Genomic DNA, 23,526 nt, shown 5'->3' on the forward strand with positions numbered 1-23,526 from the left:
CAACTTTGAGTGTATTCTATTCTATGACATACTGCTTCTATTACATGATAGTATCATAATATTAAAGTGGGAGAAAACCAGCAAGAAGGAAATGGGTAATCACTCAACTCCAATATAGACAGTTCATTTTTTAAAGCCTGCACATTTCACTTTCTTCATACATGCCCAGCATCCACAACCATCAAAAGGAGTCTAATACTGAAATAATGACTGTTACTCTGAGTTCTAATAATAATTTTACTTACTATCCTCCCGTTCTAACCTAAGCTTTTACTTAGGCCACTTAAAACCGAATCCCTGTATGTGAAAAAGAACATACTAAATTTTCAGTTATTAGTAAACAGTAATTTGGTAATTTAGTGTGCCATTTTCTTTTCATTATGTAGCATAACTGTTTACTGACATTTTCTTTTCTCTGGCTTTCCCTTTAAGACTTTACTAAGTAGAATGCAGCATAAAATTAGAATAAAGTTGAACTTTCTCCCTTATCCGAATTATCTTGTCAGCAGCTTTCAAGCCACAAAAATCAAACAGCATAGAGAACAGTTAGGATGAGTTGGGTGGGTTTGGGAAGCAATAACTTGAGATAACTTACCCTGCAGTCTTGGCATTATGAGAGTAATTACAATTGCAAAATTTAGAACTGTGGTTTTAATTTCTGTCCCATCGTAACAGACATGAAGTGGTAACTGTCTTGCATACACATTACAGTCAATACCTTAAACACAAGTTCTACACACACACACACACACACACACACACACACACACACACACACACACACACAGACACTTACTTCTCTGTGATATTACTTTAAAAAGATTTATTTCTCTTAAAACTTCGTTTACTTTCTGGCTATCTTCCTGCGTTCATCATGTGTGTGCTGTGCACATAGAGGCCAAAAGAGGGTGTTAGATCACCAGGAACTGGAGTTACTGATGGTTGTGAGCCACCATCTGGGTGCTGAGAACTGAACCTGCGTCCTTTGCCAAAGTATCAAGTGTGCTTAACCAGTGAGTCATCTCTCTAGACCTGCTCTGATACTTTTAAGTGTAAATGCTGTGTGATAGAATATGAACTGCTTCTCAGCCATTGACTAAGATCAAATGTAGCATATTCACAATTCAAAATTTAATCTCAAAGGCAGTATCAACCTATACTTAATATTAATAGATGAGAACACTTACCAATATTTCAAGATCTGTACACAATGAAAAAACAGTATTATATATATAGTGTAGAGCTCAGTAGTAGACCATCTGCCTGAGACACAAGAAGCTCTAAGTTCAATTCCCACTGACAGACACACAGATACAAACACACACTATATTTTCCCTACAATAATATATTTCATTTTTCTTGGAGGAGAGGGGATAATTACTCTTATTTTTAACTGTTCTTTCATATATCTATTGGCAATGATTTTCAATAATTTACAAAGCTTTTATTTGTAAACAGAGTCTCTATTCCAAATTTAACTATTTCTACAAAAACACCTTAAAAACTCTGGAAGTGATTTTGATGTATCACTGGAACAAAGATCAGGCTATCTGTCTAAAGTAGTAAATTGTGAATTTCCTGTGTAATACACATTTCATAATCTCTAAAATTAAGAGTATCATTCCATCTGGGCGATAGTGGCACATGCCTTTAATCCCAGCACCCGGGATTAAACAGCATGTTGATTTCAGTGAGTTCCAGGACAGCCAGGACTGTTACACAGAGAAATCCTATCTCAAAAAAAGCCAAGAACCAAACCAAACCAAACCAACCAACAAACTTACTCTTAGGCTACAGATGGTTCGACAACTACAAGTATGGGCTGCTCTTTGAATTAGAGAACCCAGGATCGTTTCCTAGAACTCCAGTTTCAGGGTATCCAAAACCCTGTTCTGGCCTCCCCTGTCACCAGGCATGGCGTGGTGCACAGAGACACAAGCAGGCAAAGCACCCACACACATAGAATAACACTACCACTCCTTATAATCTTCTAGTACAATTAAAGACCGAAACTGATTGTGCCGTTATAGCAGAAAACTAATTAGACTACAGCAAGTTCACTGGGCAGTAAGATGTCATGCTTACCCAGTTATTTTAGGAAATGAGAAATAAAGAACATTAGTAAAATATTCACTGTATTTTGTTGCCATAAAAATGTATCTTTCTAGTATTTTTAAAACTCTACTAAAGAATAAAATATTGAAAACAAAATGTAGCATGTCAGCTTGACCCCCAACCCTTAAAATGCAATCGAAGAGTCACGTGTGTGAAATGAACACTTGGGATGTGCTCTTATTCTGGATGTCACTTGGACTGGCGTATCCGACAACTGCTACAAATGATCTCAAACCTGAAGATTCTGTACTTCAATATACCATTTTTTCAGAAAACTAATTAGGGTGGTTATCTGGTAAGTCTCACACTACCTTAGCTATCAGGATAGAGCCCCACACTACTAGAGTCAAGAGCATCATTTTACAGTGAGACAGGCTTTTGAACTAGAACTTCTAACATTAACTTACCATGCGTGCAACTCTGTGAGCTTGTGTACATGTTTGCAATTTTAATTTTAGATAGTTACAATTTACCTCCATGGTTAACAAACATACTTCACTTCCTCCCCTCTGTTAATGGGTAGTCCTTTATCAAAAGAATTTCCCTCCCATTATCAGACAGCATCTGGCAATACCTGAAGGCATTTCTGTCTACCAAAATGCAGAAGAGCTGCAGGGACTCTGCTAAACATCCTCACCAATTATATAGGACAGTATCCTCTGCTTCCCCAATTATCCGGTGTAAAATGTTAAGCCTCACAAATCCTGCTCTGGTAAGTGCGTAAGAATCATTTGTAGCTGGCATACTGAGCTTTCACTCATGAATTGAACAGGGAACATTTCAGAGGCTGTGTAAACATAGGATGATTTTTACTGATAATTTATGGCTTGTGTACATATCTTAGTCCTACAATTTTTTTTTAATTCCTAAAATGGTAAATACTCATAGTTGTAAACTATATTTAAGAAGTTCTTTGGGGGGCTAGAGAGATGGCTCAGCAGTTAAGAGCACTCACTGATTCACTGATTGCTCTTCCAGAGGATGTGGGTTCAATTCCCAGCACCCACATGGCAGCTCACAGCTATCTCCAAGATCCTAAACCCTCACAGAGACATACATGCAGGCAAAACACCAATGCACATAAGACAAAATAAATAATTTTTTAAAAAAAGTTCTTTGGGATTCTCAAAACATGGAAGCACTATAGTATAGAGCTCAATCTTGACACCTAAAAGTCTGACAATCGCATATTTAGGTGAACTTACACAGTGTTCTCATCTTAAACACTAGGTAATGTGTGTGAGCATCTGAGAGGAGTGGCAGGCAGGGATGTGTTGACAAAGAGGGATGAAGACCTTTTGTGAAGGAGGTGGGTTGACAGTGATGCTAACTTACTCTTCCAAGAAACATTTACTGATCACCTACTAGAATATATCAAGCACTATATGAGACTGAACTTAAAACAATCCCACTTAAATTAAAACAATGTCACTTTTCTCTTCCAGGCAGTTTTGTACTCAAAAAGCTTGGAAGTTTATTCTGCTTGAGAACAGTAAACCAAACATATCAAATACATTTTCATAAAGGGTAATATTTAACCACTTTTGTTTGCTTGCTAAATAAATGCCTAGAAAACTACTATTTCAAAGTTTTTAGAGTGTGAAGAAATCAACATTACCTAAAAAGAGTACTTCAGAATTTCCAAGTGGGTAATCTGGGTACTAAAACTGGGTGGGGGAGAGGGATACCATCCTAGGAGATTGATAGCATGCCCTTCCTACTTTGATGGAAATGAATGCAGATAACCAATGACAATTCACTTTTCCTTCACTCCCTTCCCCTCCCCCCCCCACTTTAGGAAATTAACCATGTATATATTTGGGCAAGTCAGAAAACTAGCAACACCCTCCCCCTTTGAATTTTCTATCAAATATTGACCCTTATTAAGAATGTACCCTTTATTGCATGGTGTTATGGAAAAATACCACCCATCTCAGTTTTTTGAGATAGGGTTTCTCTGTGTAGTCCTGGCTGTTCTGGAACTCGCTCTGTAGACCAAGCTGGTCTTGAACTCACCTGCCTCTGCCTCCAAGTACTGGGATACTTTTTCCTTTTTTAATAAAAGGAAAAGTTACAAAGAAATTCCAGGTATTTTGCAGGAATTTTTAGGGCCAATAATTCATTTTGACTATTAGTCTGAATAAGGTGATACATACTGATCACTATCACAAAACCCCACTTCTCTTGCACAGTGTTCATGCTGAGACAACAGTTACTGTACACAGTGCTCACTGTACACAGCAAGGCTGCTTCACTTCTTGTCTTAGAAAACAACTGACAACTGCCGGGGCTGGAAAGATGGCTCAGCGGTTAAGAGCAGTGACTGCTCTTCCAGAGGTCCTGAGTTCAATTCCCAGCAACCACATGGTGGCTCACAACCATCTGTAATGAGATCTGGTGCCCTCTTCTGGCCTGCAGACATACATGCAGGCAGAACATTGTATACTAAATAAATAAATCTTTAAAAAACAACAACAATAAAAAAAAAAACAACAAAAAAAAGAAAACAACTGACACAGTAAGAGTTCAGGTTTAGGAACCACCAAGGACACCACACCCTCTCTCTCTGACTCAAACCCCTCAGATTGGGGCCACAGGACACAAAGAGCATTTCTGAAAACTTATGAGGACATGAAGCTATCTGTGCCCATTTTAAACTGAGCATGTTTATTATTTTATTTATTTAACTTCTTTAAAATGTGTTTGTTTGTTTGTTTGTGTGTTTGGGTTTTTCGAGGCATGAGTTTCTCTGTGTATCCCTGGCTGTCCTGGAATTCACTCCATAGACCAAATGGGATTAAAGGTGTGCGCCACTACCACCCACATACATTAAATTGAGCATTCAATCAAAGTAAAAGCAAAACAATATATTAGGGGAAATGGGAATAAAAATAAAAAATTCCAACTTATTTATGATGAAATTCATTTTGAGGCTCACCTTTTTCTACTAAGTATTCAGACTAGAGCATTAAAGAAAAGGCGGCTGGTGGGGGAGGTCCTGTCTGTGGCTGCTGGCTTGTCTCTCTCTATACATCAATCACCTGGCAGAGGAGGAAAGACAGGAAGAGAAGGACAGAGGGAGGGAGAGAGCTGAAAGTTTGGACTAAACAGAGTAAAACTAAGGAGTGCTCCAAGTACAGCAACCACCTCAGATTCTGTGTACCTTTAGCTTAATGTCCTTAATGCTAAATAACACGAAGCTCCCAAAACAGAAAACACCAGTTCAAGACCAGTGGACAAAGGATACAGTTCAATAATACCCAAGAAGATAAAGAGTAAACTAGTTCTAGTAATAAAACATATTTGTGAATGTTGCTGTTCAACTATAGTTTAGCTTACGCAGTATTACAAAAGGTAAGCATTATAGATAAATTTGAGGCAAAGTGGAATCATACGGTTGCGTGTCTGCTTTATAAACATGGACATTGTGGAGTACATTTTATATATAAGTACACATAAGAAACACAGATACACTACTGTTTCTCCTATGCTAATTATTGAAAATAATATAATTCAATGATATAAGCAAGGCAGAGAAAAGCATCCTAGGACACCCAAAATTAGAGACAGAGTGGGAATAGTGATAGTATTAGTAATCATAAACTCAAAATAAGCTAGAAATTACTTGATTTATCTTGGTTTACTGAGCTAAGAGGGTGAGGACAGCAACCATACAGAATTTAGAAAAAGCTCAAGGGAAAACTACCGTATTTACACAGGAAGACTCCTCCTGGAGAACTGCAAACAGGTAGCTCGAAGCAGGCATGTTTACATCATAGAAAGACCATACAACTACTGTAATTAGGAAACAGAGTCTCCTTGACAAAGCGAAAGAGCAGATAAAGTACACACCTTAATTCTAACCTCTGAAGGTAGCATGATTGCTTTTGTGAAATTTTAGCCACCCCTCAAATCCAAAATCCATTCACACTTTACTTTTAAAACAGAAAAACTCAGTAGGAGAGTACCACACATGGCTCTAGGTTTACATACCAATATTGAGGGAGGGGGGGAGTGGGGGGAGTGCAGAAAGCCTGTTTCCACTGGGAGTTAGGAAAAAAGGCTACTGGATATCCTGGGCTATCTACCTCTGTTCCTAGCTCTGCCTATGACTGAAGCCCACCCACCATCTGGACTTTATTCATTCACATCCCCCTGGGGGGGCTGGTTTCCTATGTTCTCTCTTGAGTCCTTCATTCCTCCCCAATGCTGCTAGGGTCCTTCCCTCTCTTATTATATACACATTAAGACTGTGACTCTAAGTACTGTTTCCCTTCTGTCACAATTAAGAGTCTGTCAAAAGCAGCCAATATCTGCTGTCACTATTGCATCCCTTTCCAATCACTCTTTTCCAGCTAAGCTCTAGCACCTTGATCCCCTTCATCTATGGAACCTGAGCCTATGTGTCAAATCTTAGGGCTTTTTACAGTTGTTCCTAATCTCTTCACTGTTCTCCCCACGGCGAACCTATCAGAACAGGTAGCTCATCTCGGTCTACAATATCCATCTTATCTGCTAACATTTCTCAGCAGTAAGCATACTATTAAGGTGAACTCATTCACAGGAACAGCTTTCAAACCTTTAGGTCTCAGGATCCCTCTATAACTCTTTACTATTGTTGAGGACACAGTGATGGTTAATTTTGAATGTTAACTTGCGAGTTAGGACCACTTAGAAGATAAACCTTTGTGAATGAAGATGGTCTCTGACTGAATAAAATGGCAGACACAGGTGGAGCACCAGCACTCACCTCTCTCTGCTTCTTGACCAGGGACACCATGTGACCAGCTGCCCTATGCTCCTTCCACCACAACCAAAGCTGCTGTCTCTGCCATGCCTCCTACCATGACGAACTAAGCTTCTGAAGTACGGGTCAAACAAACCCACTGGGGGCGGAGGGAGCCCTCAGCGACTGTGTGTTGCTGACCTGAGATTAGGGATGCCAAGGACCCCAATAGCTCTGGTCCACTGATACTGTGAGCACTAAATGTGACACCACCTGAGACTGCTCCCCTAAGAGACCCTACCAAGACTAGCTAAACTCGTCTCTTTGTTCACCTGTACACAATAACCCCACCTCCTCCTCCAGCCATATACCAGAAACCTGCCTCTTCCATTCAGATGGGTAAAATAAAACATGCTGAGTTGCCTCCTCTTCATCAAAACACACCGCCCACCTTATCCCACCTGTACTCTGTGTGTGCCTGCCATTTTCTTCATTCCTCACAAGTCCTGACATCAAGGCAAACTTCGTCCCTTAAGTTTCTCCATCAGTATTCTACCACAGTAATGGGAAAAACTAGTACAACCCAAACGGCTTTCATTTGGGAGGTCACAATTTCAACGTTTTGTCACACTGGGATATACAAATGCACAATGCACAGATCATCGGTGTGATGTCACCATGTGTCACATAGTCTGGAAATTCTCCACAAGCTCTAAGAAAATGAAAGAAAAAGAAAGTGATGTGATAGGACAGTTACCAAAACTCCCTGGAGCAAGTTTCGGGAGCCACAGGAGCCCTGAGGCTGCATTTTAAGATGTGGTTGTCTGTACCTAAGCCTTCACCAGTACTACCCATGCCAGAGACGTCTGGTCTTTCCCTCTAGTCCTCTGCTACTTGCAGTACCAGCTCAGTTGTCCATCCCAGGAAGACAAACGCAAGGCTACCAAGAACTCAACTGACTACCACCTATTCACTCTCCTTCTTGCTCGTCTATCTCAAAGGCAAAATACTTTCAATCATCTAGGCTCCTTCCCTTTCCTTCTTTTTCTCAATATTATCAAACTCTGTTCATTCTTTTTAAATCTAGTGGGATGCAAGAGCTTTAAAAAGAAATGCCGCAGAACTATTGCCCTAAGCACCTAGGGACTCATAGTAACTTCTCAGTGAATTCTAAGGGTGGGGTGGGGAGCAGAGTCTAACAGTCAACAGAGAGAACAGTGTAATCAGAGCCTCTCCCAGGGATTGGCATTTTATAAAGAAGGCATACTGCCTCACAAAGTCATTGCCCTCAACTCAAGTCTCATCTCCCTCAAATTCTATCCTCTACCCTGAGAGAAGGGGAACCTTCTATACATCTAATCATTTATTTATTTATTTTGCTTGTTTCTTCCACTTCAAGGTTTTCCCATCACCAAAATCTTCACCATGAAATTCAAGGGCCTTTAAAAGGGGTTCCCCTCTCCCATCATTTCATACCAGAAGTTTGTAAGCCACTGAAATCTGCTAAGCTGCTTGGTAAAATGTCTTTGGTGGTCTTAACTGCCCTAGGCCCAAGAACCACTGCCATATCTCTGTAACTAAACTGGCCATGCTTCCACACAGAAGCAAAGACACCACAATCCCTTAGCCTGCCGCCTCCTCACATTCTGCCTTATCCTCTGGGATGCCAAGGTACCCCTGTAGTGGGTAGCCATTCCAGCTTTGATCTGGAAGTTCCAACCCCCATTGAGACTTCAGCAACTGTCACGCCTACAAGGCGGGGCCAAGGGAGGCGCCTGGAGACCTGAGATCTGGATGGGCCAGAGCTCTCTCTGTTCCGGGACCCTGGACGGTGGAGGTGGGCCAAGCAGAGCTCCAGAGAACACTGCTGGACTGTGATACACCTTCCCCAGACCCCGCGACCTACCTATCCCTTAATTTGTAAGTTACGCCATTAAATAAATCTCCTTTTATCTACGTGGAGTGGCCTTAATAATTTCACCAATATCTGGCGCTCACGTGGGGCAAATTCCAAAGGCCTGGGTGGCTCCCACCCTCAGTCTCCTCCCCGGCTAGCGGGTACCTAAACCCGCCTGCAAAGTTCCATATAACCAGGGAACACCTACACGGTTCCATTCCCGAAAAAGGGAGCAGCTAGTCCGGTCTCAGCTCCCTAGCTTAGCCCCGAGACCAGCGAAAGAGGCACTCCCCGGCTTCCTGAGAGCCGGCGCCGGCTCCGGCTCCCACCATCTTGACTCCAGCAAGCTGCAGTCAGCCAAGATCACCAGCAGGCCCTGCTTTGGAGCTGTACCAACGCCACCTGCTGGCTGAAAAGTGCTACTACACCCCCCAAAACCACGAAAGGTAAGCATATTGTTTCAAGTAAAAGTACTTGATAATTTTACACCTTAAAATTGACTAACAAATTTTGAGTAATTCTTGTAATATGGCTGACAACATTACCTCACAAGAATTCGAAAACCTTTTTGCCTGTATGATGAATGACAGCTTCCTGGAAATATATGACCTTCCTAAGGCATATCTGGCCTGTACCATTTTGGCATTCGTTGTAATAATCCACACAGTGTTCAAACACTGGTTTAATAACAAGAACAAAGATGAGTCATTATTGGGACTGATACAGGCTTTAAGCGAGAGCAATGAAGGCTTACAGAAAAAGATTCTCTCTCTGGAATCTGCTTTAACGGATAGCAATGAGACCTTAGAGAAAAAGATTCTTTCTCTGGAATCTGCTAACCAGGATTTACAGGCTTTCAAAACTAACAATGAAGGCTTACAGAAAAAGATTCTATCTCTGGAATCTGCTTTAATGCATAGCAATGAGACCTTAGAGAAAAAGATTCTTTCTCTGGAATCTGCTGATCAGGATTTACAAAACAGGCTTGTACCAAAAATTGATCTTATTGATAATAAATGTGAATATTTAATGGACAGAACACTAACTCTCCAGACACTATATAAGGAAGAAAGATTATCATTAATTGATAAGATAAGGTCCATGGAATCATGTGTTTCTGAGGAACATAAAAACTTCTATGATTCCATGAGAAATCTGGAGTCCCTTGCCAGAGAGGAGGTTCACTCCATAGAACAGACTCTAGGTGCTCGTTTGCAGGCCTTAGAAGAAACTCTCAGTAAACATGACAAGGGACCTAATAAGCAGAAGGGCAAGACCATAGAGGTTGTAACATCTCCAAATGGCTCTCACACAATGGCTTATCCTGTTATCATCCATGAGAAGCCAGCAGATGACACACATCCCGAGCCATATAATACATATATATTACAACCAATTTCAACAAGGGACTTTAAAAATATAAAGGAAGCAGTAGTTACGTATGGGATACACTCCACATATGTAAAACAATTGTTAAATTCGTGGTCTACCTCACACAGAATCATCCCAGATGACTGGCATCAGTTAATTTCAGCTGTTCTAGAATATAGTCAGCAGCTACAGTGGAAAAGCTGGTTGAGAGAAGAGGCAAAAAATTTAGAACAAGGTAAACTCAGAGGTTTTGTGATCTCCCAAGATCAAATACTTGGTGAGGGATGTTTCGCTGACAGGAATGTACAAGCCATTTATGATGAACATACAATATCCCTATGCCGTACAGCAGCTCTAAATGCTTGGGAAAAAATTCCAGAACCTGGAAAACCAACTGAGGTATACACAAAGATATTTCAGGGACCGCACGAACCCTTCACTGATTTTTTACAAAGACTGAACACAGCTATAACAAGAGCTGTATCAGATAAAGAATTAAGAAAAGTATTAACTGAGTCCTTGGCGTTCAACAATGCTAATGCAGAATGCAGAAGAATACTTACACCATTAAAGATCAGATCAGCTCCTTTCTTAGAGTGGATTCAGTATACTAATGGTGTTGAGTCTCGTAACTACAGTAATGAGGCTTAGATAGGAGAGACAAATCCCAGAGGTGAAAGAAGGCCCCGTGTTACCAAATGTTTTAAATGTGGTACACCAGGTCATATAAGTAAAAACTGTACGTGGGGTACTCCTAGAAGTAATACTCCTTTTAGGAATAGCCTAAACAGGAGACCCCAACCACCTCCCGGATTATGTAGAAGGTGTGGCAAAGGCCGACATTGGACCAGTGAGTGCAGATCTAAAATAGATATACGAGGTAACCCTTTATTGGCGGGAAACGCCTCAGGGGGCCTCTTGCAGGCCCCCAAATCAAATGTAGTACGAACATTCCCAGCCACTGTGGAAGAAATTCCTCTCCAAGACTCCCAGCCACTGTGGAAGAAATTCCTCTCCAAGACAACTGAATAAACCAATGCCTAATGTAAAAATCGATACTGCAATGGATGATAAAACAGCTCTGATGGGTGGATCACAGTTTACAAAGAACACTATAAAACAAATATTTTGGCAGACTTCCATAAATGATCAAAGACCAAAGCTTAGAATTCGAATTAATGGCCTGGTTATGGAGGGACTGGTAGACACAGGTGCAGATGTGACTATAATTACACCAAAATCATGGCATCCAAATTGGCCTCTTCAAGAGGTAGATGTCCAACTTTTGGGGATTGGCACCCTATCTCAGATAAAACAGAGTTCGAGATGGGTTGAATGCATAGGGCCAGAAGGACAGAGAGGAAGGCTGAAGCCATATGTAACAAATGTAGCAGTAAATCTTTGGGGCCGAGATCTGTTACAACAGTGGAATACCCAGATTAAAATTCCTACACTTTCAGAAAAAGAATACAGACCAATGCATGTTTCTAGGAATAATATCATCACATGCTATAAAAATCAGTCACCAACCATTCAGGCTGTTCACAAACAGAGCACAACTGCTGTTGAACTCTCAGAAGTACCAACTGCCTTACCTTTAAAATGGCTAACTAATAAACCTGTCTGGGTTGGACAATGGCCTTTGACAAAAGACAAGCTACAAGCTTTAGAACAGCTGGTTCAAGAGCAGTTAAATGCTCAACACATTGTTCTACCAGCCCTTGGAATTCTCCTGTATTTGTTATTAAAAAAAAGTCTGGTAATTGGAGAATGCTGACAGATCTGAGAGCTATTAATAAAGTAATTCAGCCAATGGGCTCCCTACAGACTGGGATGCCCTTGCCCTCTCTGCTACCTAAAGAATGGCCTATAATAGTTATTGACTTAAAAGACTGTTTCTTTACCATACCCTTACAAGAAAATGATAGAGAAAAATTTGCCTTCACAGTACCTAATTATAACAATTCTCAGCCAGTCAAGAGATATCAATGGAAGGTCCTCCCACAGGGAATGTTAAACAGTCCTACTTTGTGCCAATACTTTGTGCAGAAACCATTGGAGATAATTCGTGTAAAGTTTCCACAATCCATAATTTATCACTATATGGATGATATCCTATTAGCTGATCCAAAGTTAGATACATTAGAAAGCATGTTTGTAGAAGTAAAAAAAGTTTTGCCTCGCTGGGGACTGCAAATTGCTCCTGAAAAAATACAAAGAGGTGATTCTATTAACTACTTAGGATATAAGATAGAGCTACAAAAAATTAGACCCCAAAAGGTACAGCTAAGGAGAGACCGATTGAAGACTCTTAATGATTTTCAAAAGTTATTAGGAAGCATTTCCAACTTACTGGGTATCATGGGAATACCCAAAGATGGACTACAAAATTTGGCTAATACTCTAGAAAGGGACAAAGAATTAAATAGTCCAAGAGAATTATCAGCCGAAGCTGAGAAGGAATTGGCTCTAGTAGAAAAGACAATTCGAGAAGCACATGTGGATCGTGTGGATCCAGAACTTAAATGCATTCTTGTCATATTCCCCTCCAGACATTCCCCAACAGGTATTTTGATGCAGAGGGAAGATATTATATTGGAATGGATATTCCTACCACGTAAACCAAATAAGAAATTAAAGACTTATATAGAAAAGATCTCTGATTTGATTCAAAAAGGTAAACTAAGACTTTGCCAGTTGACAGGAATGGACCCAGCAGAAATTGTAGTACCTTTAACTAATGAAGAAATTTCATCACTATGGAAAGATAATGAATACTGGCAGAGAGCCTGCAGTAACTTTTTGGGAGAGATTAACAACCACTATCCCAAAAGCAAGAGAATAGAATTCATAAAGAAGACCGAATGGGTCCTTCCTCACATTGTACGACAAAAGCCAATTTCTGGAGTCCTCACATTCTATACTGGTGCAAATAAATCAGGGAAAGCAGGATATAAATCAGGAGACTTAAGTAAAGTGGTACAAAGTCCATACAGCTCTGTACAAAAGGCAGAACTGTATGCCATTCTTACGGTACTGATGGACTTCACAGAACCCCTCAATATAGTCACTGACTCTCAATATGCAGAGAGAGTTGTTTTACATATTGAAACTGCTGAATTTATTCCTGATAATACAGAATTAACTTCATTATTCATACAATTGCAGGAAATCATCAGAAAAAGGGAACATCCTATATATATAACACATATCAGATCCCATACAGGTCTGCCAGGACCTCTAGCACAAGGTAATGATGAGATTGATCAGTTACTAATAGGTAATGTGCTAGAAGCTTCAGAATTTCATAAGAAATACCATGTAAATAGCAAAGGTTTGAAGAAGGATTTCTCCATCACTTGGCAACAGGCTAAGGATATTGTGAAAAAATGTCCTACTTGTTCCATCTATAACCAACTTCCATTACCTGCAGGGAGCAATCCAAAAGGTATACAAAGAAATGAAATTTGGCAGATGGATGTGTTTCATTTTGCAGAATTTGGAAGATTAAAGTATGTACATCATACCATTGACACCTATTCAGGATTTCAATGGGCAACTCCTATGAGTTCTGAAAAGGCTGATTCTGTGATTACACACCTATTAGAAGTTATGGCCATCATGGGAATACCTGTACAAATTAAGACAGACAATGCCCCAGCTTATGTCTCCAATAAAATGAGACAATTCTTTGCTTATTACAATATAAAGCATGTTACAGGTATACCACACAATCCCACAGGCCAAGCAGTCATAGAAAGATCCAATCGAACTTTAAAGGATATGCTAAATAAACAGCAACAGGTAACAATGACTCCTAGAAATAGATTGCATAGTGCTTTATTAACCTTGAATTTTCTCAATGCTGATGAGAAAGGAACAATAGCTGCGGAGAGACATTGGACGACAGACAAAACTCCTGAGCTAAACCAACCAGTTTATTTCAAGGATGTGCTGACCTCAGAATGGAAACCTGGATATGTTCTACGTTGGGAAAGGGGTTTTGCCTTTGTTTCTGCAGGAGAAGAAAAGCTATGGATACCAACAAAATTAATAAAAATTCGATTCGAACAGGAAAAACCCCTTGATGAGGAGAAGTAAAAGATCATCCTCCAATGTGACATCTCTACAAGTTGTAAGAAAAATTTAACAATCAAGGTTGGGGTAGGGTTCTGTTTTTGTCTTTCCAGGATAATGGAAATACCCATCTTCCAAAAATCATAAGGCCTTGGATATCCAGATGTTTACAGCAGAAAGAAATAATCTATTGGTACCAATCTACACACGGTAAAATCTCACTGTCTAACATCTATCTCTCTATCAATCTAGAAAAGTTGTGGTTCTAATTCAATTATAAGCCAAGCTGGCTTTGGAGATGGAATTGGCTCACTCCTTGTCTAAACCCAAGCATATTGCTAAAAGGAAGTTTGAGAGATTCTTCAGTCCCATATCAGAAGAGCCCTCTGGTGTGGGACAGAAGGAAACCAATAAAAAGGGACCATTGTCGGCCGGGCGGTGGTGGCGCACGCCTTTAATCCCAGCACTCGGGAGGCAGAGGCAGGCGGATCTCTGTGAGTTCGAGGCCAGCCTGGTCTACGAAGTGAGTTCCAGGAAAGGCGCAAAACTACAGAGAAACCCTGTCTTGAAAAACCAAAAAAAAAAAAAAAAGAAAAAAAAAGGGGACCATTGTCTTCTAGATTCTAATTCTCCCCATGCTTACTCTTGATTTCTCAGAATCCTTTCTTACATGCTATGTCCTCTTTAAATCCAAATCGTCCATTTTGATAGCAAATAAGTTTTTCTAATAGCAATCTCAGAAGTCTCCAGAAGGAAGACGGGGCCCCAACAACAACTCTACCCAATCCAGAATGATGCCATGGTAATCATCATCATACTACACTTCTTACCAGAATTTCAGACAATCTTACCCATTACTCTAAGACTTGCTACAGAACCTACAGTTAGTCTAACTGAGATTTAACTATCTGAGCTTTCTCACAGTACCCAACAGAGATAACATCACCCCCTAAACAGCAGGAAGCAATTCTAAGAAAACGACGGCCCTTCTCCCTTAGGTTTCATAATTCTCAGGGTTATGGATGATGGTTATAGGGTTGGGGGTGGAAGGAAATATTAAACTCAGTATTCCAAAAAAATAAATAAATAAATAATTAAAAGAAGAAATGGAATGGATAGGTATAAGATATTACGGTAGATTATTGTGTATACTAGTAAACAAATTTAGTAAAATAGCAGCCTTAAATAATTTGCACTGTAACTTGCACTGTTATGGATTCTTATATGTTGATACAAATGTAAACTATTTTTATATTTCTGTTTAAGATAATTTGTATATTGATACAAATACAGAACTATATTTGTTATAATGTACATATATTTCTATTCTTATTTGAAATATTTGTATATTGATACAAATGTAAATTTATATCTGTCATACTTTATGTAGGTTCTACTTCTGTTTAGGATATTCGGTATATTGATATATATTTAAGATTATGGTCATACTGCATATCACATTACATACTCCTACCTCTGTTATAAATATCGATATATATTTAAGATTATTGTCATATTGCATATCGCACTATATACTCCTACCTCTGTTATAACATCTTGTGTATTGTCACAATTTTGAAGTCATCGTTCTTTACCATACACTTGCTTATAGACTGTTTACCTTGTTTACGTGAAGCCTTAGTCCTTATTTCGGTAGATAAGACTTATAGATTTATAGTCACCTATGCTTGTCATCTCTATAGTTACGTTAGTTAGGTTATCCAGATTTACAGATACATAGGTCAGATGGACAGGTAATCTTCAAACACTTCATAGACCTAGAGAATATGGCATTTAAATAACTTAGAATTCTGTTGATGTGAGACACAATTGCTCCTGGCTGCACCAATTTGATCCCGAGAGAATGTTGGGCTTCTAAGACATTTCCATTTGGAAGTTTGTCTTCTTGGCACAAAATGGCCTACTGGGCAAAGAACTGCCCTTGCCTCGACGGCTGACAGTACAAATGCAATGCTATCCTTTCTGGACAAGTGGGACACAAGGAAAGCGACCACTGTACTCTGCCAAGACAGGGTAAGATGGTCTTTCAGAATTCCTGCTTCTGAAAATGGTCTGTCAGATACTTTAGGCCTGTAGCCAATTTAAATGCACCAACAATGCTGAGAAACATTAAGTGACTGTCCAGGCTGCCAGCTGTCTCGGTCTACTCTCGCAAGATTCTCGAAAGTTGCTTGCATCCATCTACCATTTCTCAGGTACCATTATATTCCTTCTCAGGTCTTTGATGGGATTGAAGAATAGCAGTTATAGTTACAACTTAGTAGATAGAACATATTAAGTATTAGATTCAGGTTCTTTAGGATAGGACACCTTTTGGAATGATCTTTGTAACATGCCATTTACCTATGCTCTATACTTCTCTGGATTTTAGTATGTGTTTCTTGCTTGATATTGTTTGCATTGGTTGTACTTCCATCTTATCTAGGTCATTATCCCTCATTATTCCTGGACAATATTTGATAACCATTCCTTTGTATATAGTCTTGTATTAGGTTAGAACTTTCTTATTTAGACAAAAAGGGGGAGATGTAGTGGGTAGCCATTCCAGCTTTGATCTGGAAGTTCCAACCCCCACTGAGACTTCGGCAACTGTCACGCCTACAAGGCGGGGCCAAGGGAGGCGCCTGGAGACCCGAGATCTGGATGGGCCGGCACTCTCTCTGTTGCGGGACCCTGGATAGTGGAGGTGGACCGAGCAGAGCTCCAGAGAACACCGCTGGACTGTGATACACCTTCCACAGACTCCGCGACCTACCTATCCCTTAATTTGTAAGTTATGCCATTAAATAAATCTCCCTTTAACTACGTGGAGTGGCCTTAATAATTTCACCAATACACCCCTCATCTCTTTCTGTCCACCTTCCCTTATAGGCCCATGGAACTGAAGGTTTCCTACCCTTGGCTCTCACTGTACCTTGCACTCACACTGTTCAGAAAACACTGTTTAAATGTCTGTATGCCCCTCCCAAATGCTGATTTTACTGGAAGGCAGAGATGATATCCTATTTATTTTCCCATTCTGTGCTTGGGCTTGGTAAGCAGATAACTGCTACCCAATAAATGCTCACATTGGCTTTTGAAGTCTGTGTAACAGACTTAGAATGATGTAAAAGAAACAAGAACCTCCCTATCTACCAAGTACCTGCATTATCAAGAGGAAAGAATTCGTGTGTGATATGTGTGTGGGTCCATGTGAATGAATGTACAAGTACGTAGAGGGCCAGAAGCCCATGTCAGTTGTCTCCCTCATCCTCTGCCTTATTTTCTGAGCCAGGGTCTCTAACTGAACCTGGAGCTCACTGATGGGCTAGACTGGCTCAACAAATCCCAGTGATCTGTCTCCCTGAGCACAAGGGTCAAAGGCATGCCACCATGCCCAGTTTTGTGTGGGGGTGCTAATTCACACTCAGGTCCCTGTTTTTGCACAGTGCACTTTACTGATTGAGACAACTTTCCAACCCCCACAAAAATGTTTTTATTCTGTAATCCTACAGATAAAAATAAGTCATAGGTACATATTAAATAATACATAGATGAACTAAAAGTGTAAATTAAAGTAGATTCAATTAACTTGAACTGACTGTGAGGTATTTTTCAGTTCTAACAGTAAGAAGACAGAAGAAACCCTGATCTGGTGTGTGGACAGGAGACAGCTGAGGCAAGAGTGAGTTAAGTCCTAAGTAGTAAAAGAGCAAACAGAGAATGTTCAACTGATGACCAAAACAGGATGTGCACACATTTCTATTCAGATCTCTAAGTAAACGTCAGGAGGAAAAGTTAAAATAACTGAGCTTTGGGTAGGGTTAGGTGAGAGGACAGCTAATTAAAAACATAAAGAAACCTTCCAGTACTACTTGCATGCAGAAACAAACACTATTATTTTAAAAATACATTAGGGTGCTAGGACTGTAGCTCAATAGTAGAGTATCAAGGCCTTGGTTCTATCTCAAAAACAACAATCAGGAAACAGATTACCAAAAGAGGAAAGTGATGTCAGGAGGTAAGGGATACTACCTAAATTACACTACTCGGCCTATTTAGCACAAAAAGTACTTCTACCTCACGACCATTTACTCCCAATCATGACCTATGAACATTCATATTTGGTATGCATGAAATTTCATCTCAAGGAAACTCATTAAGGTTCCTGCTACAGAGATAAAACCTGAGACTCATTTTCCTTAGATAAGTAACTTCTGACATGGAAATGTAGAACAAATAATATAAGTCACTTCTTTGAACATTAGGGAACATGTACAATCTGAGAAAATGTCAAAATACTGTGCCACTAAGCTTAACTATCAATTTGTAAAAACCCCATATACAGAACACAGGACAGCAAAAGCCAAATGATTTTTCAAGATTTTCTATTGCTGCCTAAAATGTCAAAATGTCTAAACAAATAAATCTATGTACAAGTAATGCCGCTATTTAAAATGCAACTAAAAATATAGCCATGGAATTCTTTCAAGGGAAATTTTATTATAGATTAACTCCTCTAAAATAATCCAAATATTTGATCTATAACTTGCATTGTGAATATTGGTTAACTAAAGAAACATGAAACACTTATCCCCTATGAAGATTTTATATAGGGAACCTAACTTTTACTATGTTTTGCTACATATATATATATATATATATATATATATATATATATATATAAAAACAGAAAGGAAAAACACCTAGTTATTTTATTACTCTTCATAACACAAGATTATGAAAGGACATGTGAAATTTTTCTACGAAAAATATCAAGAATATCCCAAAGTCCAAAAAAAAAAAAAAGTAGAAATATTCTTGATAAGTTGGTTTTTGGTTTTGAACTCCACTTGGATGAGAACTACCCTATTGTGAGGTCTTAGTACACACATGCTAATCTGAAAAACTCAACTGGGATAACTGAGGCTACAAGGGCAACTAACGCTTACCTCAAGGGAACCTACTGCGGATAAAGTCCCGTCACTTGCACAGTCCTTTCAGCTGCCTGCCAGTTGTCTCTGTGGAAGGAAAGCCTGATGAGTGAGAACCCTATGCCACACTCCTGTGGAGTGTAGGGTGCCTGTACAACTGCACACAACTGCCTACCTACAGGTTCCTAGATAAGCCAATAACAAACAGCTAGAAAGATGCCACCTCTGAGTTTCTCTCTCCATTGAACAAGGAAGCCAAACGCAGTAAGAATTCCTGAGTGTTAACGACCTACTGACAGAAACAGACTACAAGAATCAAGTACAAATGAGTCACACTGACAGGAAAAACACAAACATATACATGCCGAATACATACACACATAAATTGGTTAAAATGGACAAAATTGTATGACCTGAAAGGCTAGACCCACAAAAAGTCATTGTATCAAAACATGAATACTAAGCCCAAACACATTCGTGTCCACCATTTTTAGAAGACGCCATCAAGTATATCATGCACAGAATGGACCATACCGTGGACCTAAATGTCCACTTACAAATACCACGTTCTTTCTTGGTGAGGTCAGTAAATGGGTGCTAGTAAAGGGGATTTATCACATTTTTTAAATATGCAAAATGAAACCCATCAGCTTGATTCCACAAGAAATTCTATAAAGAAGATATAGTTTTATAACTAGGAAAGTACACAAACCCTTATAAAGATCAAACTAAGATGAGAAATATTAAAAATTTAAAACTGAACTGCAGCACATTTCAAAACCCACCTTCATCTTATAAAACCATGAATGGCTGGTCTTCTATTGGTAACATCTTTGTATTATTCATGTGCAAATTAAGCTACAGAATCAAAACTATATTCTTTCTAATGTCAAATACAATCTTCAATCTAAACTGTTGTGCCTCACTGAGGCCACCCCCACTCCCTACCATCACCACCCCGAGGGGTGGGGAACTACATGGAAAATTCTAGAAGAAAACTTTAAATTAACCTTCAGTACCACAGCTGTTAAGGGGAAAGAGGGATACTCATTTAAAAGACAACTCCAATTTTTACTTTCCCAGCACCACATTTCAAATAAAATGACTTACCTCTGATTCTTTGTCACTTAAAGATCCTAAGCTTCCAAAACTGTGATTAGAACTTTCATTATTTGTTGAGGCCTGTGAAAGATTTTTAAAGGTGAAAATTAGGAGTCATGTTAAAGAAACATATTATAAGGTATAAAGTCAATCTTTATATATATGAAAATCAAGTATGATTTCTTCAAACAAGGAAACCAAGCAAGATAAATACAACAAATACCATGTTCTCAATGCCACAAACGTTTGGAATGGCTTGTCAAACTACCAAAATTCTGCTGTTCGAGGATCTTATTTGTATTGGTGATTTTTTTTTACATCAATTCAAAAGCAAAGGAATTGGGCCATGGCTGGGACACAAGATCACTAAAGTTACCAGCCAATGAAAGGAAGCATCATCCATGTGCCTCAGTCAAAATGATCACATTCCAAGTCTCATACTTTCTTTCTTCATAGAAATAGACCACCTTTTTTGTTCTATTTTGACTTAAGAAACTCTTAACTGCTTTGCTCAAGTTTCCACAGTTTCTGGACAATGTATTTTTGAGCAGTGATGGTCAGCCACAAGCTTTCTGTCAATCTGCTATCTGCTTTGCTTCTGCAATGCTTAGCATTTTATGGACTCATATCAGTGTCTTGGATCTATCCTTACAGGAATATTTTGGCCAGATGATGATGACAGGTTACTACACAAACGCAAACCAATTGATATCCTCAGATGTCCCTCTCCTTTGTAAGAGTAGTTCCAAGCCGGGCGGTGGTGGCACATGCCTTTAATCCCAGCACCCAGCAGGCAGAGCCAGGTGGAGCTCTGTGAGTTCGAGGCCAGCCTGGTCTACAGAGCGAGATCCAGGACTGGCACCAAAACTACACAGAGAAACCCTGTCTCGAAAAGCCAAAAAAAAAAAAAAAAAAAAAAGAGTAGTTACAAATCTTACTGTTCAGTTACAAACTGGCCTAATTATCTGTCGATAAATTTCTGGTGACAAGTGTGAGCCGCTCCTTGTTATGAACCCTGTAAGGCTATCAACACAGAATGGAGCTGAAATGGTTAAGATTCAAGGAGTATTGGGACAAAATTAAAATTGAGCAAATATGTCCTTAGAAATTGTGATTCTGGAGTCATGCAGGAAGTGGCAAAGTTCTGACCATCTGTAAAACCCCATGAAGACATACACAAAAACAGCTATCAAAACTCTACAGACACAGACAATAAAGCCGAGGGACAGCACTTCCCACAATTCTCCCCAAACAGCCAGTGGGGACAGATGCACAAACCACCCCAAGACCTGGATGGAAAATAGCAAAAAGAGAAAGGCTGTCTGCAGAATGAAAATGGGATGTCACCGAACAGCAAAACCCCATTCCGTAAGTCAGCAGACAACAGAAGGACAGAAGCTGCAGCCCGAGACTCCTGCCCTTTGAAATGGTTATTAAGTACAAGGAGTCCATCCACAACTAAAAACGGTAAGGACAGTCGTCTTCAATGCATCCCGGAAGACCTGTCCGTAAAAGGGAAGGAAGGCCAGGGAGTGACATTACTGGGTGTGGAATGAAAAGGGGCACAGTAGGTACAAGAGCAACAGAGGGAAAGAAATACCCAGCTAAAAGAGCAGCACGGCGGCGGCGGGGAGATGGCTCAGGTGGTGAGGATGCTTGCTGTGCAAGCAGGAGGCCCTGAGTCCAGTGCTGAAGCACTGGCAGCATGCACCTGTCATCTCAACACTGCTGGGGCAGACAGCAGCAGCCCCGGGCTTGCTGGCCAGCAGTCGAGCCAAATGGAGGAGCTCCAGATTCAATGAGAGACCTGGTAGGAGGCTAGAGAGACAACTCAGCTGTTAAGAGCACTGGGTGCTCATTCAGAAGACCAGGTTGAATTCCCAGCACCCATACAGTAAGTAGCTCACAACCATCTGTAACTCCAGTTCTGGGGGAGACTCACTCTTCTGGTCTTTGCAGGGACCAGCATGCAAGTAATGAGCAGACATATATGCAGGCAAAACACCCAAACACATCATATTAAAATAAGAATTGGTTGGAAACTTAATCCTAAAATTCACATATTGTTGGCGTTTTGACATAGAACCTATGATTGATAATTAGGACTGATGATGTGATGAGGGTCCTGTGAGCCGGGCGGTGGTGGCACACGCCTCCAGCACTCAGGAGGCTGAGGCAGGCGGATCTCTGTGAGTTCGAGGCTAGCCTGGTCTACAAAGCGAGTTCCAGGAAAGGCGCAACGCTACACAGAGAATTTTATAAAGTGTGTAGCGATGGAAGAAGGCACAGCACTGATCTCTGGCCTCCAAAGACATAGACACTTCAACACAGGCGCGGAAATACACAGCCTAGAAAAGGCACAGCCTAGAAATCACAGAAAGAAAGGAAAACGCCTCAGTTTTGAAGTGAACCCAAAACCAACAGCAGAGGGAACTCTGTGGGAAAAGCCATGCTGAACCAACCACCTCAGTGTTCAGGCCATCTGATTTCTCAAAAAGCAAACAAAATGGGTCAATCTTACCAAGTTATTACAAGACAAACAAAGGTGTACTAAGAGCCCAAACTGACAAAAGCGCCAGAAACCCCCCAAACTAGGTGACTTCCAACTGAGACACACAGCACAAAAACGGTCTCCAACAGGAAAGAACACTACAGTCAGATAGGGAGACGCGAGGAGGGAACTCAGGGAGGCTGCAGAAATAATGTGGTAAGGAACAAGCATTAACACAGCAGAGGCTGCTTTAAGAGAGCCTAGGGTCACGAGGACACTTCGAAATCACAAGGACTATAACACAGAAGACTTCTGTTTATTAGACTGACTTCGTGTGTGTGTGTGCACCCACCAGTGAATGTGTGGAGGTCAAGGACAACCTTCAAGAGTCAGTTCTCTCTGTCCACCATGTGCACTCCTGGGATTGAACTCAGGTTGTTGGGCTTGGCACCAAGCACCTTTACCCACTTAACCATCTCATGGGCCGAATAAAAAGAATTTGAGAGAAAGCAACCAGGGAAGCCTCGGAGATTTAACAGAGAAAAGGAAAGAAATTAAAGACTACTAAAGGTGAAAGTAATAAAAATTATAATTTAAGGAGTATTTCCTGAAATATTTTAATTTACAACCAGGAAACATAAGACATGCCTATGGATATCAACCCAGAAGAACAAAGTGGAGTTTTCCAAAAGCTTTATGTGCATTATGCCAGATGAAAATGTTTAAGGAAAGCAACTATGAGCACAAGAGTTTATATCCAGTGAAAGTGATTTTTAGGACACCGACTGCTATCTGAATCAGGAACTACTGTGCA

General features: G+C 40.2%; 1 protein-coding gene across 1 annotated transcript in view; it reads right to left on the minus strand.

Annotated features, from left to right (window-relative positions):
* Tlk1 (tousled like kinase 1) overlaps window positions 1–23,526 on the minus strand; it is a 134,556-nt gene that overhangs the window by 54,088 nt on the left and 56,942 nt on the right. Inside the window, exon 3 of the mRNA XM_052726394.1 lies at window positions 20,231–20,302. Coding sequence (XP_052582354.1) covers window positions 20,231–20,302 — 72 coding nt within the window. The remainder of the gene's footprint in view (window positions 1–20,230; window positions 20,303–23,526) is intronic.

The sequence above is a fragment of the Peromyscus californicus genome, unplaced genomic scaffold (assembly GCF_007827085.1).
Source record: "Peromyscus californicus insignis strain IS unplaced genomic scaffold, ASM782708v3 Scaffold_7__1_contigs__length_154581171, whole genome shotgun sequence".
In the NCBI taxonomy this organism is placed as follows: Eukaryota; Metazoa; Chordata; class Mammalia; order Rodentia; family Cricetidae; genus Peromyscus; species Peromyscus californicus.